The 17627-nt window shown below is 33.2% G+C and overlaps 2 protein-coding genes across 3 annotated transcripts; both read left to right on the top strand.

Moving 5' to 3' along the window:
- Window positions 1–1153: 1153 nt before the first annotated feature.
- LOC125871728 (serine/threonine-protein kinase Nek2-like) lies at window positions 1154–7107 on the top strand. The gene is made up of 15 exons (XM_049552383.1): window positions 1154–1192; window positions 1877–2061; window positions 2194–2260; window positions 2737–2802; window positions 3345–3391; window positions 3521–3566; window positions 3678–3758; window positions 3850–3892; window positions 3966–4015; window positions 4096–4177; window positions 4271–4320; window positions 5310–5383; window positions 5511–5562; window positions 5695–6150; window positions 6329–7107. The coding sequence occupies exons 2-15, from the start codon at window positions 1976–1978 to the stop codon at window positions 6956–6958; spliced, it is 1830 nt and encodes a 609-aa protein (XP_049408340.1). The 5' UTR covers window positions 1154–1192; window positions 1877–1975; the 3' UTR covers window positions 6959–7107.
- Window positions 7108–7562: 455 nt separating this feature from the next.
- On the top strand, window positions 7563–12575 carry LOC125871749 (uncharacterized). 2 transcript variants are annotated; one of them, XR_007447036.1, is made up of 4 exons: window positions 7563–7891; window positions 8884–9955; window positions 10044–10503; window positions 12558–12575. XR_007447036.1 is itself a non-coding variant. In XM_049552407.1 (3 exons), the coding sequence occupies exons 1-2, from the start codon at window positions 7628–7630 to the stop codon at window positions 9946–9948; spliced, it is 1329 nt and encodes a 442-aa protein (XP_049408364.1). In that variant the 5' UTR covers window positions 7563–7627; the 3' UTR covers window positions 9949–9955; window positions 10044–10617. The 2 variants fall into 2 exon arrangements, 1 of the variants encoding a protein (XP_049408364.1); XM_049552407.1 differs by lacking the exon at window positions 12558–12575 and having other exon boundaries at window positions 10044–10617.
- Window positions 12576–17627: the final 5052 nt, after the last annotated feature.

The raw sequence follows: 17627 nt of genomic DNA, 5'->3' as shown, positions 1-17627 counted from the left end.
TATTGTTTATTTTCTTTTAAAATATCTTTATCTAATTAAAAAAAATGAGAAGTAATCTTTCAAATATAATAATCTCATTTATTTTTTAATTCATAATATATATAAGATCATAATAATCCATTATTAATTTTTACTTAAACAATAATAACATTCTTTTTTCTAATAAAAAATACATATTTTTATTTCTTAATATATTCTGAATTGAAGAAGAGTAAGTATCTGTCAATATAATTCTTGATTTAACATTGAGATAGAAGAATCATAATGCTATAAGACATGATTTTTTTACATTGCTAACTTTAAATCAGAAAATATCTTTGAAATATCATTGATAGAGTTATTATTGATTTTTTTCTATTTTAGCTTTAAAAACCATAGAATATATTAGTAAACACTTATCTTGCTTCAGTTAAGAAAATATTAAGAAATAAAAATATTTTTTAATTTATTAGGAGTTTTTTTAATCGCTATCTAAATTAAAATTAGTGAATTAGGAACTATATTATTAGTTAAAGAAGTACATGCGGTTGGATAAAGATTTTGAAGAATTTTTTTTCCCACTTCTTTTATTAGTTAAAAATAGTACAATGCGGTTAGATGAGATTTTGAAGAAAAAAATTATATCTCACTTATTTTTATTAGTTAAAGAGATTTAAAAATAAAAGAAACAAAACCTGTTCTTTAGAAATAGTATTTCATTAAAAATTATAAAAAAATACGTTTAATAAAGAATATCATTTTTAACCTAATAAAAAGCTATACAAAATTTTAAAGCTAAATTATTACTTAATAAAGAATATTTTTAATTCATTTTTGTAGACAAAAATATTATAGTGGCGATATCAAGAATGTTTTCCTAAATCAGAATAAAGAAGGAAATGATCCCTACTAAATTAAGACTAGAGTGGGGACAACTTTCGAGTTTGTTCATCCCCATGACTTTACTTGTGGGACCCAATTTTTTGATTTTAAAAAACGAAGCTACTTTTTTCAATTTTTTTTTAAATAAATCAAAGTTTTGAAAATGTCATTTGAAAGCGGACGCATCATCGCTTTTGCTTTGTTTACAATTCTTTTACCGCTCTCTCCATTTTCTTCCTTCTCTGTTCACTCCATAAATAAAATTAATTAATTCAACAACTGGTCTTCATCTCTACATTAACTCTCTTCTCCAATTCTTCATCAGTTTCAGGTACGTAATGGAGCAAAACATTTGGTACATTTTGAATTTTCTGTGTTTATCGGTTTCTGTAACGGTAGGTATTGTATTTTTTCCTTTTTTTTTATGTGCTGCAGATTGTTGTTGTTCCACGCAATTGCTATTCGATTAGGTTTAGTATTTGTTTTGAAGTTTTTAAAATGGAGCGTTTTCCGTGATTTAATTGCAGGTGTCTATAATTGAGGGTTTAAGAGTTTGTATAGCTTCTGAAATAGTAGTATGCAAGGCATATAATTAATTGGATTACGGTTTGTGTGTAGATAATTTACTCAAGGATCAAAAACATTGTGGTTTTTGAAGGAATTTATTGATTTACATTGAATAACTCATACTGCTGATTAGAATTCCTCGTTGATTAGTTGTGTGTGTGAATTGACTAATTTAGTATCAATGTGTATCCTCAGGATATGTTTTACTAGTTGTTTACAGTAGTAGATTCTTCCTGCCTGGTTGAAAGAAAGCCGGGGGAATGGGAGGCTGTGTAGGGCCTAGAAATTTCCTATACATTCAAATGGTGTATGAAAGTTGAATTGTATCTAGATATACAAGATGTTTCAACCTGTAATGACCAAAAAAAATTCTGGACTAAAGAGGTGTTGCTAATTCCTATGTTTTCAAAAAAATTCTAATAGATGCATATTTCCTTTTGATGTACAGTATGTTTGCAGGTTTGCTATGATAGTTCAACTGTGAAAAAAATTTGTATCTGGATTGAAATCGGTTTGATAAAGCAAAAGTGTTCTTATAGATCATAAGATGGAAAATTATGAGATTTTGGAGCAGATTGGGAAAGGTTCCTTTGGCTCTGCACTACTTGTAAGGCATAAACAAGAAAAGAAGAAGTAAGGAGATGTGCAACCTTTTCTAAGTCCATCTATTATACTTTGTTCTTTGTTACTGTATTCAGTTTAGTTATTGTGTTTTTCAGTTTATTTTTTATTTTTGACTGTTTTTTTTTTCTTCTGTTCCTAAAGATATGTTATGAAAAAAATTCGCTTGGCTCGCCAGTCAGAGAGAACACGCAGATCTGCCCATCAGGAGGTAAGCCTTTTATCAACTTTCTTTGCGATCTGAGAGAATGAGCAGGGTAGTTACATTTTTTTTCTAGGTATCTCATGAAGAGTCTGAAGACATCTGCAAAGAAATGTCAGAAGCACTATAGGATTCACTATTATTGTCTTAAATTGTTAAGAAGTTATGCAATGAATTGCACATTGCTACCTGATAGAATGAAAGTTATGTGTGCATTTGGGTTAATCGAACATTTATCGAACTCATTGATTTGATAAAGGCCACAAAGCAATGAAAAGGCCTTTGTTAATAAAGTGAAGTAATCATCATTTTTGTTAAAGACAATGATACTTGCTTATCTTAAATGCAATTGTAAGGCTTTAACTTGAGTAGATCCATTCTGCCTAATCTCTTTTTTTCTTCCTTCTATTTCTTGAGGAAGACTAGGGAATCTGTAGGTGCAGGTTTCTATGTGCAATTTCTGAACTGGGTTCTTTATTTTTCAGATGGAACTGATCGCAAGAGTACGAAGTCCATTTGTGGTGGAATACAAAGATTCCTGGGTGGAGAAGGTCTGTGCTTACTCTTGTCCTTTCACAATTTCATTTTAAACACATATAAGGAATCAACGTACATGTGATAACTTGTCTACTCATGTCATTTACTTCTAGATTCTCACAATGTGAACAGCATGAAAGATTGTTAAGTGGAAGTTTACAGATTGTAAAGAACGGCAAAAAGGTGCCTATCTAAGTTAAACGTTGAACTATATAAGAACTAAAACTGCTGTTCAAGTGAATACTCAGCCCTTGTGCATTTTTATTGTTTAAGTGATTTCGATGTGAATATGCATTTACATATCTAAAGGTGATAGACGTATAGTGATTTAACTATTGAACTGAATGGTTAATTAGGATTTTACTAGGCAAAAGCTGGTGCTACAATTCCAATTTTAGCAAATATTCTTAAGCTTAATACACCAATACGAGAAGTGGTACATAAATTATCTTAGATACGACTAAACCTTTGAGTTGTTCACAGTACTATATAGCTGTTGAAGAATGATTTATTCAGTCTACCATGCCATTGACCATGTGAAAATACCCAATTTCAGGGATGCTATGTGTGCATTATTATTGGGTATTGTGAAGCTGGTGATATGTAAGTCATCTTTCCTTTTCCAAATGAACTGTTTTCAGAATAGTGGACCTTAGGCCTGAGCGCCTGAATCTAGGTACTTATGTCTTTTTTCCTACATATCGTCTAATAATCTGTTCATTACTTAAACAGGGCAGATGCTATTAAGAGAACGAATGGTGTTCTTTTCCCCGAGGAGGTTGTTATTGAATTTACATTTCCTTGTGATTCATACCTTCCTGCCTCCAAATTTACTTCCTAATATTTAGACCATTTCATTTCCTAATTCTAAATACTGACTGATAAGCAGAAGCTTTGTAAGTGGCTAGTTCAACTGTTGATGGCACTTGATCACTTGCATTCGAACCATATAATTCACCGTGATGTCAAGGTGAGTTGCATATATCTTCTATGTTATTCCATAAAGTTATTATTTCTCTGTTTCATAGATTTGTTTGCTGATTTTACTTTTTCGGCGTCAGTGTTCAAATATTTTTCTGACTAAAGAGCACGATATACGTCTAGGTAATCCCCTTACCTCATAATTTGAAGTTGGGTATGATTGACTTTGAGTATTTATTTAAAGATTTGTTTTCAGGTGATTTTGGTCTTGCTAAAATACTGTCTTCCAATGATCTTGCTTCCTCTGTAAGTAACTTGTCTGCGAATATTCTGTATTTGTGTTTGTTGTTTTGATTAGTCTGGTGATGAGGCATATTGACTGTCAGGTGGTGGGCACTCCAACTTATATGTGTCCTGAGCTTCTCGCTGATATACCCTATGGTTGCAAATCAGATATATGGTCTTTGGGTAAGTCTTTACCTTTCCTTGCTTGCGTAGCTTCACACGGAACCACGTTTTATTTTAGATGCACACTGTTTTGCTGACTGTTTGCACATCCAGGTTGCTGCTTATACGAAATGACTTCTCACAAGCCGGCATTCAAAGCATTTGTAAGTCATTAAATAGTACTTTCCAGACAATGAATTTCTAATACTATCATGAACTATATAATCAATTACTAAATCATAGGTGCAACTGGCAGTTTTAGGGAATATACTGGCAGCTCAGATGACATATATATATTTTTGTAAAAAAGTAGTTGACTGTCAATGTTAATTTTTAGCCTATGGGCTGCTGGTGTATACTTGGTATACACTTCCATGCAAGAAGTGAGAGCTGGAGTGGTAATTCAAGGATGCAATTAGAGCAATTGTAGATTGGTTGAAAATGGGAGTACCTGTCCTCGTGAGTGCAAGCAGTGAAATAATGGAGGAAAGCACTCTGAGTGGGGTTAGAGTTCCATAAGTTAACATTGGCTTTCCAATTAAAAGTGGTGCTACTGTTAGATGTAACTCTGGCTTCCTGCTGGTTCCAAAGCGAGGCTATTTGTGTTGATTTTAGTCCAAGCCTTATGCTGGGCCCTGAGATTTGGTATTACTGAGTTCTCCTTAACAGTGTGTGGGTGTTGGGAGCTAACAAAGATACGTTGCCGAACTGTGGACTTGTAAGAGCTTGTAGCCTTGAAAATAGTTGTCTTGAGAACATCGTCAAGGATCCCTTACGTGGCATTTTGTGCTTATCATCTTGATGGTGCTATAAATTCCACAGCAATTTTGTTGCTTTCTGCATTTCTAAATCCAATTTTAGGATATTCTCCTGTGACTGTTTCCATGGGCTGATGGGTAGAGTAACCATTCCTTACTTGATCTATAAGTGAGACCGACTGTACTTACACTTATGTTGTATAACTTTGTTCTACCTTTAACTAGTGGATGTAGTTCTTTCTTATGATTGTGACATTCATCAACTATTGGGTTTCATTTCTTTTTATTTTTATTAGATTTTCGGCTTCTCATCATGAAATCAATAGATGGTTTACCTGAGATATGTTTATTATCAGTTGTAATACTTTAAATAACCTCCAATGCTTTTAATGCAGGATATGCAAGGTCTCATTAATAAAATTAACAAATGTATAGTTGCTCCACTTCCCACCGTGTATTCTGGTGCACTGTGAGTAAATTATCCTTTGCACATTTGAGGCTACCCATTTTTGTGCTTATTTCGTCAAATTGTGCTACAACTGGATTAATATATTTTTGTTATTCTTTTGCTAAAGTTATTTTTTTTTCCTTGTCAGCCGTGGCCTTATTAAGAGTATGCTAAGGAAAAATCCAGAACTCAGGCCAAGTGTATGTATCCCTCACTTCCTCAAAGTTCACTATTTACTTTCTAAGTGTATATTTGAGCTTCATGAAAGGAAGTTTACTGTTCGACACATCAACTCTTTTTTCACTTCAATTCTCTTTCAATTGTTGTTCCAGGCTGCAGACCTACTCCAACATCCCCATCTTCAGCCCTATGTTTTAAAAATCCTTCTGAATTCTGACAGCCCGAGGCAGCACAAGTTCCCAGTCCAATCTTCTAATTCAACATATGCAAAGAAAAAAAGATTGTCTGAGCCCAGAAATGCTCCTGTCTTTAATGAAAGAGAGCTGAGGCGATTGTCCAGTGATAGAGCTTTGAATCCTAGTATTTCTGGAATGGACTCTCCATGTTTATCCCGGAGAACAAAAGATCTAATGAGTTCTGTGAAGAAAATTTTTTCAGAGCCATCTGTTGAAAGTGCTCCTTATGACCTTGGTGTAAAAAGTTCTGCTATCTCAAAGTTGTCGGCAGCTGTCAAAACTGTGCGATTCAATTCAAATAGAAATTCCACACCTCACAGGAGACAGAGCACACCATTAAAGATGTCCAATGCTGGCTCTACCCGTGAACTGGTAAGTTTCTGATCAAATAGTATCATAAAGATCTTCAGCTTATAAGTCGAAACAAATGAATATAACTCCAGGCAGGAATTGGATATTCTTGTCCCGATTCTATATTATTGAGCTAGTACCTGTAGTTTTTCAAGGCTGGATTTTTCATTTAGACTTAAATATCTACACACGTATGCAGCTTCCAGTGACAAATACACTAGTTAGCCAACCTTCCAAGTCAACACGTAGAGCATCTCTTCCTTTATCAAGAGGAGCTGCGAAGTTGGAATCACCTTACAAACACAATGTTGGTCTTATTCACCATGTGGTGTCTCCGGATGTTTCCATGAATGCTCCAAGAATTGACAAGATGGTTGATCCCTTGGCTTCTTCAGAAGACCCCTTTTTACCCATCCAGAGAGCTTCACCAAAATCGACACAGTTGTCTTCCCCATCACCACGCTATAGTGACTGGTCATTCACGAAAGACAAGTGTACAGTACAGGTTGTTGACAGAACCTTTCCCAAGCCACCTTTAATTGACCCTGTTCATGGAGTTGCACAGATTGGAAGTGAATGTTCAGAACATTATCCAACTGGTGCCTCAAGCCGGTCATCATCAGAATCTCGTTCACGGAAGTTTGACACATCTTCTTACCAGCAACGTGCGGAAGCCTTAGAAGGATTACTTGAGTTCAGTGCGCAACTATTGCAGCAAGAGCGTCTAGACGAGCTTATGGTGTTATTGAAACCATTTGGTCCAGAAAAGGTTTCTCCAAGGGAAACTGCTATATGGCTGACAAAGAGTTTCAAGGAGAATGGAGTGTAACCTTCTTCTACATTTTGATCTTTCCTGCTTACATGAACTAATGAATGCATGGGTTTTCAAAAGAGAAAAAAGAATCACAATGCATAAGGGAGAACTGCACAACATGAAAATAACCTGTTAATGAGAAGCAGAAAGAGTAATTGATTTTCAATTAACTGTTTGGGTTTTTGTTGAAATGTGATGATGAATGAATAACTTGTTCATGTGCACTCATTTTCAAAAGTTTGATGTAAGGAGTCTTTGAACTTACCTCCCTATCCACAACCCTCCTTCGGGTCTTCCATCATAACACACTAATTTTTTCAATCTTCAATGCAAACAAATGAAAAAGAGTAGTACGAATTGACCCACTGAGTTGATTGTTGGACACGTTAAAATCCACAAGGCATTAATGCTTGAGATAGTTTCATTGAAGCCATTGTTATGCAAGAGAAGTCCCATGCTTGAGATTGAAAAAAAATTATTCTTACAGACACACACTATAAATTTCTCAAAAAACTATTGACATAATTACTTTTATATCGAAATATTTGCTTGGGGAATAACTGTTTATTAGAGTATAAAGTTTGCAACCAAACGACGTCACTTTAGTCGACTATATATATACATAGTTTACGACGTCGAAATTGCAGCATTGCCATAGACCATAGCAACAAAGAAAGAAAAGAAATGGAAGTAGTAGAATTGTACGAGCTTCATTATTCTGATTTGCTGCAGCTCTCTTCAGACAAATTTTTATCAGATGAATTTATAGAAGAAATTCAGCGTCTGGAATCAGTCACCAGAAGTGTAATGGAAAACCTAGGGCCAGCGGGACCAGGACTTCTCGCCATCACCGGCGTTCCAGAAGCTTCCAATCTCCGGCGAACTCTTCTTCCTTTAGCTCGAAAACTCGCTCTTCTCAATAATGATGATCGCAAGCGCCTTCTTAAGGTCAACCTCTCTCCTTTTTCTCCCCTTTAATATTCAAAAATCATAATGCACGCTTAGCTAAGAATACAATGATAAAAAATATTTTTTTAAAAGTTGTAATGACTAATTGAGGCACTTGTGTGAGCTTTTTAGTTTGGTTAAAAAAGCAGCTCTAATTAGAGAACTCTTACCATTATTTATGTAAACGAAATGTTCTTAAATAAAACCATTGGTTAGTAGGTAGGAGGTCCATAGTAGTAATAGTAATAGGTAGAAGTGCATTGTCTTGTTGCCCTTGTTAGTAGTCATAGAATAACTTTTGTAGTTTCTTGTTCTTCGATTTCTGTTACTATATGTTGTTTCGTGTAGTTCTATTATAGTATTATTTTGATGTAGTACTATTCTGCTACTATATGTCGTTTTTGTTACTATCTATTGTCTATTGTACTTCCATTACGTCTTTTTCTAGATTGATTTTATCTTGAACCGAGGGTCTATAGGAAACAACCTTTCTACCTCGCCTTTGAGGTAGAAGTAAGGTTTGCGTACACTCTATCCTCACCAGACTTCACTTTGTGGAACTACATTGGGTATGTTGTTGTTCTATTTAGAGAACCCTTATATATTTGCCTTATAGTATGAATTGTTATTATTATTTACCTATGTTTGAATGAAATTTGGCTACATAAAGCAGGATGGTTCACTATTTCAAATTAGTTGGGGTTGGCTATATATATTTACTGATAATAAAATTTGAGATCCAATGGGTATCTAATGTTAAATGCTTTACTCCACTTTGATTGGTGAGCATATTTATCTGTATATCCCAAATTGTTTTGCCATATTACTGTTTGAGGGTGAAGGAATGGTAATTGTTTTAAATGCTATTTTTATGATGCTTTTGAAATGTGACTGCTGCATTGTAAAATTTGATTTTGAAAGAACAAGATGGTAGCTAGGTTGTATAATTTTCTCCATTGCTCACTACTCTCAATATAATCATTGATGAACAGGAACAAAATCTGGGAAGTGATGTATCATTGAAGAACCCGAATAGAGATGTCTCCTCTTTTTCCATGCAATTGAAATATGGGCAATGCTATGAAAGAAGTGGTTGTCAGGTTGATGATCTAGATGTTGATAATCGGGATGAAGGAGAGGTTGATCAGGATGAGTTTAAGAAATTAGGTTGCACCTTTAAGGAGCTAGGATATTGCATGATGGACTTAGGGCTTCGTCTTGCACAAATATGTGACAAGGCCATTGGGGGCCAAGAGCTGCAACAGAGCTTACTAGAGTCTGGCACAGCTAAAGGGCGTCTGATCCATTATCATTCCGCTGTTGACAATGATATTGTTAGAGAAGATGCTAAAAGAAATGGACAGTCTAAAGCAAGAAATGGGAAAGTCAATAAGAATGAGCAATCCAGTCTGAAGCAGCAAGGAATTGAGTCATCGAAAGACCAGTCAAATGACTATGGTCTGTGGCAGCAGTGGCATTATGATTATGGTATTTTCACTCTTTTAACAGTTCCTATGTTTCTGTTGTCCTCTCACCAAGAATCAGCAGCAGCTATAAATAATGATTCACCTGTTTCTTCTAAGCATGAATTCCCTTCACCCGGTGGGCACACATATCTTCATTTATTTGATCCCAAAAAGAATCAGGTCTTCATTGTAAAGGCACCTTCAGAGAGTCTCATTCTGCAGGTTGGAGAAGCAGCTGATATATTATCTAAGGGGAAGCTACGAGCAACACTTCATTGTGTTTGTAGACCACCAAAGGTTGAAAACTTGAGCAGGGAAACATTTGTTGTCTTCTTGCAGCCAGCATGGAGCAAACAGTTCTCTCTTTTGGATTACCCGCTTGAACTTTTAGCTTTAAGTGGTCAGCAGTGCGGGGTATGTAGCAAGGGAACTGAACAGTCTAAGCATCTCCCTGAGGAATTAAGTCATGAGATTCAAAAGATTGTTCCACCACTTTTGTCGAGGCTGAAAGATGGGATGACATTTGCAGAATTTTCTCGCGAAACTACAAAACAATACTATGGTGGTAAAGGTTTACAGTCCAACAAATAGATGACTGGTGAGTAATAATCATTCTTTTACTTCGGCGTACGAACATATAACTTAAGTATATAATAGCGTATTTCTTATTTTTATCTTGGATTCAGGTTTTCTGTGGATATCTTTATATGGCCAGAGGTGCCATCCAGCTTGATAATGTTAAACTGGTGGTTGCAAAGTGTCACTGTCAACTTCCCCGTCTCAGGTAAAGAGGGGGCTGCGTGCACTTGTACTGTTAGGAGGTTATTTCACTTTCTATGGCAACAAAGAACTTTGCCTTTGGAACTTCTGCAATAGCCCGGTTTTGTGTCACTGGTTCAATGTGCCTCAGGAAGAGAGAACAAGTCACTGCAACTTGCGCCATGCTTAAGAATGACCGTTGAAAGCTAAGAACAAATTCTTGTGACCTGTACTTGGGATACCTTTGCCACTCTAAACTTTGGATCTCCGAGATCTACCTTAAATTTGTGTCCTAGTCATAGGCTTTCCTTTTCTGTTACTTGCAGATGGCCAGAAGGTAGGCGTGAATGGGGTTTACAAGCTTGGGCCTCATCCGCATAACTACAGGTACATCTGACTTAACGGAAATGTTCTCCTGGTTTTGAACTTGCATTAGGACTGGCTCACTGCTCTGTTATTCTTCATCATATCTAAAATAATGGTGACATGTTTGATTAAAGAAGAAGATCAAATAAGTAAAACATTTAAATGCTACCGTGTACTAAAATAAATATTGGAATATCCAGAAGTACAATGAGTAAACTTCTTAAAGATGTGCTAATATGAAATTTAGATACTTTAAATGGCAAACCAGTCAACCGAAACCTTCTCAGAAGAAGAATGTGGATGATCAGACCACAATCCTCTTCTGTTGCAAGGCGCGTTTGCATCTTTAAATTCCCTGACTTCTCACCTAAATAAATTGTTCCATCTTTGCAGCGTTGGTTATACATTGTTTCAGTTGATCCCTTTTGATGAACTTTTCGCCTTTCCTTTTAAGTTATGTTATGTCGGTATTTGGTTACAGTTACATCCTCATACGCATGTATATACAAGTGCTAATTTACATGCATACAGTTTTCCACGCAAGTGCATAGATAGTCGATTTTGGGAACCTCTATTTAAAGCATAACTGAAGTTAATAATATAATGTTGTAAGTTTAGTCATTTCAGAAATAACTTTCGAAACATGCAACCATAGTTGTAAAAATTATGTGTCTGGAGCTGGCTTGCCAAGGACAAACTTAAAGTATGTATATCTAAGTATGAACTATCAATGTTTGAAGTTTCACATATATGTTGGAAACTGAGAATAGTAACTTGTTTTCCAATTCCATCTCAATTCCAAATAAAGTGTTCTCTTTTCTCCTTTGAGAAAAGTATATAACCTAACACGACTCCATCTTCAACTCCAACTTCTTAAAGTCCAAATAAAGTGAAAATATTTGAAATTTATTACCAAACGCCTACTAAACTCACTTTTCATTCCACTTCTTTAAAGTTTGCAACACTAACAATTTGACAATCTTTTCAAACTTTCTCCAACAACACCTACTTGATCTAAACTCACTTTTTATATTCGAATTTCAAGATTCACTTCTTTAAGCATTATACTTGAACTGATATACAATAAATTTCAAACACACTATTGTACAACAACTAAGGAGCATTTTGTCTGAAGGCCTAGACTGGCTACCAGTATTTGCTTAGAGCATTCAAAACTTTTAAGAAAAAAAACACACGAAGAAATCAAAGTATTTGATATAAATATAAAAGGAGGTCCGGCTTTCGACCCCTAGCTTCGCACATGACTACCAGTTAAATATTTTGGAAAAACTGGTAATAGGTTAAATAAGGTGTGCCATGAAATTTTACTGTTTTATGTTAGCAAGTTGTATGAGTTTTACAAATGTTTTGCCCTTCAAGTGTTGTCAATCAACCAACAAATATGGAATAACAATCTTTTTCATGTTTTTGGATAGAAAAGAGTGGTTTATAATGATTACTTGTTGAATGCTTTTTGTGGGCACATGCTGCCCATTTCAATAACACAAGGACTAAGATGAGGTAATTATTCCACTAGTTGAATGATGGGATATATTTGCCTTGTAGTTTGTACCTATTGGAGAGCATAGTTGTACTATTTCGATCAACTTATTCTATAGACCTTGTCTTTTTTGACTTCTAGATTGTCTTTATTTCAGAGTGGAATAACAACTCTTATCACTCTCATAATTGAATCAAGTTAAAAACTTACCGTTTATATCGAATCAGTAAAATATGTATTTTTACTAAATGTTAAGGTTAACTTCAATAGCTTTAAGTACCTGGTACGAATAAGTATTTATCATAAATCACATATTCAATATAGAATCTTGAAGGTGGTTGAGAGTGTATTTCTTATTTTCTTTCTTTGAATTATTCAATCTGATTTATTATTCATATATCCATTTAAGTTAAGACGAACTGAGTCATAATCCAACCCGTCTTGTACTTTTATTCCAAATATTTGCTGATTAATTCTACCCTATACGACAGATGGATTCAGAAACAAAATTAGATGTTCTGATGGAATGGTTGAAACAAATAGAACAATGTACTACTAATTTTGTTGTCTGCAGGAAAATGATGACATTTGAGGTGAAACTTGACAATTTTGGGTTGGTACATTGTGCATATAGGCAAATGAGAAAAATGAGTAAGCAAATGAATTGAACGAGAAGCTATATGAGGTGAAAATCTCATATACGGTTAGGTAGTGTACGTGACCAGGGGAGGAGCCATCCTTTGCCCAAGGGGTGTTAATATATATATACAATTATTAATATCTCTTGACATAAGTTGATGGTTTAATTTAGTAGTTAAAGGGTTGCAAGAATTCTTTGAGCTTGCGTGTTTAAGCCCTACTAGCTTTATAATTATTTTTTTACTATAATCATTGACATCCCTTAATAAAAATCCTTGCTCTTCAGCACTGCGTGTGACAGTGATTTGTTTTACAATTTGATCTTAAATTAGCTCCCTTCAAAAAAAGACACATCTTCAATAGAAAACCAGCACAAGTTAGTATCTGTCCACTTGTCCAATGAAAAACAAGGTGGATAACTAATTTATTTAAATATGGATTATATGATTAGAAGCTACGTACTATAATTTTTTTTTTGGATAAAATATGATCCAAAAAATACAGAGACGGCGCCACTGAGGGATTTCAAAAGATGCAAGTTTGGCTCCAAATTATTTATATTCATTATGGAAGTGACTATATTTTTTTCATTTAAAATCATATTAGCTAGCCAGGTTTTCCGTTACTCAACCCATTTGTATTTGTATTGTATTAAATATAAAAAAAATATACGGTTGCTTTAATTTGGTCGAAAGTCGTAAAGAAGGTATCGAATTAGCACTTAGCAACTAAAATAAACTCTATATCTATTATCTTTCATTAGCAAATGTATTATGTAACTCTATCTACTAAGGTTGTGTTAGGATAGATGAAAGAAAATACCTAGTATTGAACATGAGATATCGTGATTCTCAACCTATTTCATTGACTACTAGACCACAACCTTGAGTTTGAAAGTTTAAGTCTTGATCCAAACTTTATATATTTGTTGGACAATCCATTGAACAAAGTTTTGAAGGGTTATTCAATTAATATTATATTATCATCTCAAAGTTACATTTCAAAAGCTAAGTAACCATTTTTTGATATATAAACTTCAAATTCTGAGATCGTTTTTGATCGAACACATATTTGTTGTTTGATCATATCAAGTCTATTGAAATTTTAAACTCAAACCCTATTGGAGTTACAAAATGCAAACATCAATCCCAATGAAAAAATGAAAGTGAAAGGAGAGTAGTGGTTGATCATTGGAGTTTTCAGACAAAGCGAATAAAGGGATCTTCTTTTAAATCCTCACAAATATAGCTAGAGATTGTATAATGGTCCCCAACTCTTTTTTAAAATTTCAAAAGTTTTTTTTTTTTTTTTAAACACAGTTTGCTATAATAGTTTTCAGATATTAGAAGATGATAAAAGCAAAAGAATTAAAAAAGATCTGAAAAAAAAAAAAAAAAAAAAGAAAGATAATGACGTTTCTTATAGCACGCCTAAATTTTACCAGTACAAAAATCACACAGCTTTGTTCAGAAATATTTTTTTGTATTGATCCTAAACAAAACATGTAAGAGTTCTTGATGTTGAGAATACTTGAGACAAAAAAATAAATAAGAGACACAATATAAGAATAATTCTGAATTAAATAACCTTATGGGGTTTGTCATTTTGCATGTAACAATTATGCCCCGACAATTTATCTTGTTTTGCATTAAGCTATGTAGTATGTACAGTGTCTAAATTGGAATAAAGAATGAGATGAACAGTGACATATCGTCCAATTTTTCAAACTTTATTTAATATTTGGTACATGAGTTGTTAGTGTTGTTTTGGGGGATAGAAAGATACACGATGTTATGCAGATCAAATATGAGAAAGTAGTGGGTGTAAAGATGACTATGTGGTGGTCGTTGGGTTAATTAAGTCGGTCTAAAGATATTCTTAATATGATGTAATATTGTTCGTTTTAGGTTAAGTACGCATGATTTTTCTCAAAGAGTTTTACACCTTATGTAGCTTCTTGATTTTTTCAATTACTCAATATGAAATTTCATTTGTACACAACATTCCCATCGGCCATCACCATGATCCAAAAGATCTTTCCTTCGAAGTAAGTTTCATGTGGTGAGGCCTATCATCATGATCTACACATCATTATTTGAAATTCACTATGTGTCACCCACATAGTCGAGCATTTTATAGTCACCAAACCCTAGAGCTAATTTCTTCTTGTGCATGTACGTATCTCTTTAAACTATCTTTGACATGGTAAAAGTAGTAAACCATGAAACATCTTCATTCTTGTCTCCAAAACCATTAGCTCTAATAATAATTGTTGTGTTAAGTCAGTTTAAAGATTATTTTAAAATATGTGTTATATTGTTTGTTTTGAGTCCAAATCGTATGTGATTGCCCCCAAAAGGCCTCATGATACCATTAAGAGTATCTCTACAGCTTTTTCAATAGCACAATGCAAAATTTTATTTGTACACAAAATACATATATATACCCTTTTGAAATTTATGTTACATGTTCGAATTGAAAGTAATAGATTCAGTCGAAACGACTCTAGCTACTCAATTGCATCAATGAATTGGACTTGAACTACATATATGCAAGGGTGGATCTAGGATGGGGCGAGGATGCTCACTAGAACCCCCTCAACAAAAAATTACATAGTATATATATAAATAAGATTTTTAATTTTTTAATTTTTAGTGTATATGTTTATACTGAAATTTGCACTTGTTGACATATATAAGCTTTGGATACGTCTTTACTTTAACCACTGAAGGTTATAAGCTTTTTGAAGAAGCACAAGCATCTTAATGATAGATTATTCGTTGCAGAGTACATTTTTAAAGAAAAAGAGAAGGAAAAGTATTAGTCGAGTATTTTTCACTTTAAAAAAGTGTTTTTTGAGAAAATTGCAAGCGCTTAATCAACACGATAGGGTGTGCTTTGGATGGAAAACATTATCCCCGAAAATAAATAAGTTTCTTACTTATGTTCTGATGTTTGATAATAAGCAATAACATATATTTATATGTAATTTAGAAAAATTCTACGATGGAGGATGTAGAAGTTGGGGGTTTGACGGTAGAATAGACAATGAACTTGAAAGGTTACATATAAAACTTGTCTACTTTCGTTAGACAATAATTTTTCTGATTTTTAAATAACTTGTTTCCAACATATATTTTGATCAACGAAAATGAAAAAAATTAAAAGTATTTTTTTTTAAATATTGGGCCAGTCGACTATCCCTCTGTGGAAGTAAAAAGGATACTTTGCTGCGCGCCTTTCCTTTTGCTACGGTCTCTGCCCTTTGGGTGAGTATTGTATGTAAACCGCACTAGGTAAGTCCTATGCGACATACTCGACTCAGAAGGCATTGAGGAAAATTAATTTCGAGTTACTCGTGTGGATAACCACCCTCCAAACCAACTGAGCCAATGTGCTGCATCCAAAACTTTGGCCAACTGGTTCTTTATGAAAAAAAATGTATTTTCGAAAAACAAGAGGACTTTTTTCTTATTGTTAATAAATAAGCAATTAAAAAATGTCAATTCTAAAAAAATTATATATAATCGAATAAAAAATTATGAGAATATGGAGGGGATTGGGGTGACATGGAGTGGGATGTTTAACGGGTGCATAGAAACGAAATAATGAACTTGAAGTGTTATTTATGAAATTTGTTTTTTTCACTTTCAGGAAAAGTCATTTTACTTATATTTTTAGAGAAAATATTTTTTAAAATATTTTGGCCAACCAATCATATTTATCTCCATAGCTAACTATATATAGTGGAATTTATAATTTAAAATATATGTTTATACTAGTGGCATATATTCACTTTCATAAAAGTAGCTTCTAAGTAAAAAATAAAAAGTACGTAGAGGTACTTTTAGTTTTTGACTTTTTTTAAATTCATTTAAAACTTATTTTAAGTTATTTTTAACTTTGGCAAACACTCCTTAATTTATTTTAAGTCATTTTTGACTTATTTTAAGTTATTTTTATATTTATCAAACATTTCCAGAAGTCAAAAATTGACTTAAAAATAGATTTGACCAACTTTTAAACCAATCCAAGCACCTTCTTAATACTCCTCATTCACTAACTGAAAAATTCAAAATTGACTCCAATTTTCTTGATAAAGATATTTTAAAAAATTACATAAATAAGCAGATATCTTTAGTATAATTATCAAATTACTTTAAAATGGTTACATAATCACACAATATTTAATTTGGATTTGAATTTATAATGGGTACGTAATTGATACCATTGTCATTGAAGGACCACTATTAAGTCATAATTACACCAGATATATGCATCTATGCACAAATATAAGTATTTGGATAACTATGTCTTTATTCTTCTTTTATCTCTTTTTTTTTTCTAAAAATGTATCTATACACAAATATATTGTATAAATCACAAATTTGATATCAAATATATGTATTTTTTTTATATTAGTTTGATGTACTTAAGCATAGATGCACTACATATATCACAAATACATTGGATACACCATTGCACTTTTAGAATCAATATGTAATTATGTACAAATACATTGCATACATGAAATCGATAGTTGATAGTGCATACACTAGATATTTGATATCGAACACACTGGATGAAATTGACATGCGCAAATACACTAAATAAATAATTGTATTACTAAATACATGAAATTGATAGTCGATACACTAGATATTTGATACCGCACACGCATGATGAAATTAACATGCACAAATACACTGGATACATTAGTGCATAATTGATACTGAATATATATATATATATATATATATATATATAATTGTGATACACAATACATTATAAAATATATATACAAAGAAGCACATGAAGAAGAGAGGGAGAGAGGCGAGAAGCAAGATACATTCGTTCAATATAGTGTATCAGAAGCAAACTCTGACAAGATATAATTATTGAAACTATTGTTATATTAAATAACTAACGCATATACTAATGTACTTAATGAAAATTGCCCTATAAATTTTCACTTATTTCTTAACCCTTACAATTACGAAAAAAA

This window comes from Solanum stenotomum, chromosome 7 (genome assembly GCF_019186545.1).
Source record: "Solanum stenotomum isolate F172 chromosome 7, ASM1918654v1, whole genome shotgun sequence".
In the NCBI taxonomy this organism is placed as follows: Eukaryota; Viridiplantae; Streptophyta; class Magnoliopsida; order Solanales; family Solanaceae; genus Solanum; species Solanum stenotomum.
This window is presented reverse-complemented; position numbering and strand designations above follow the sequence as displayed.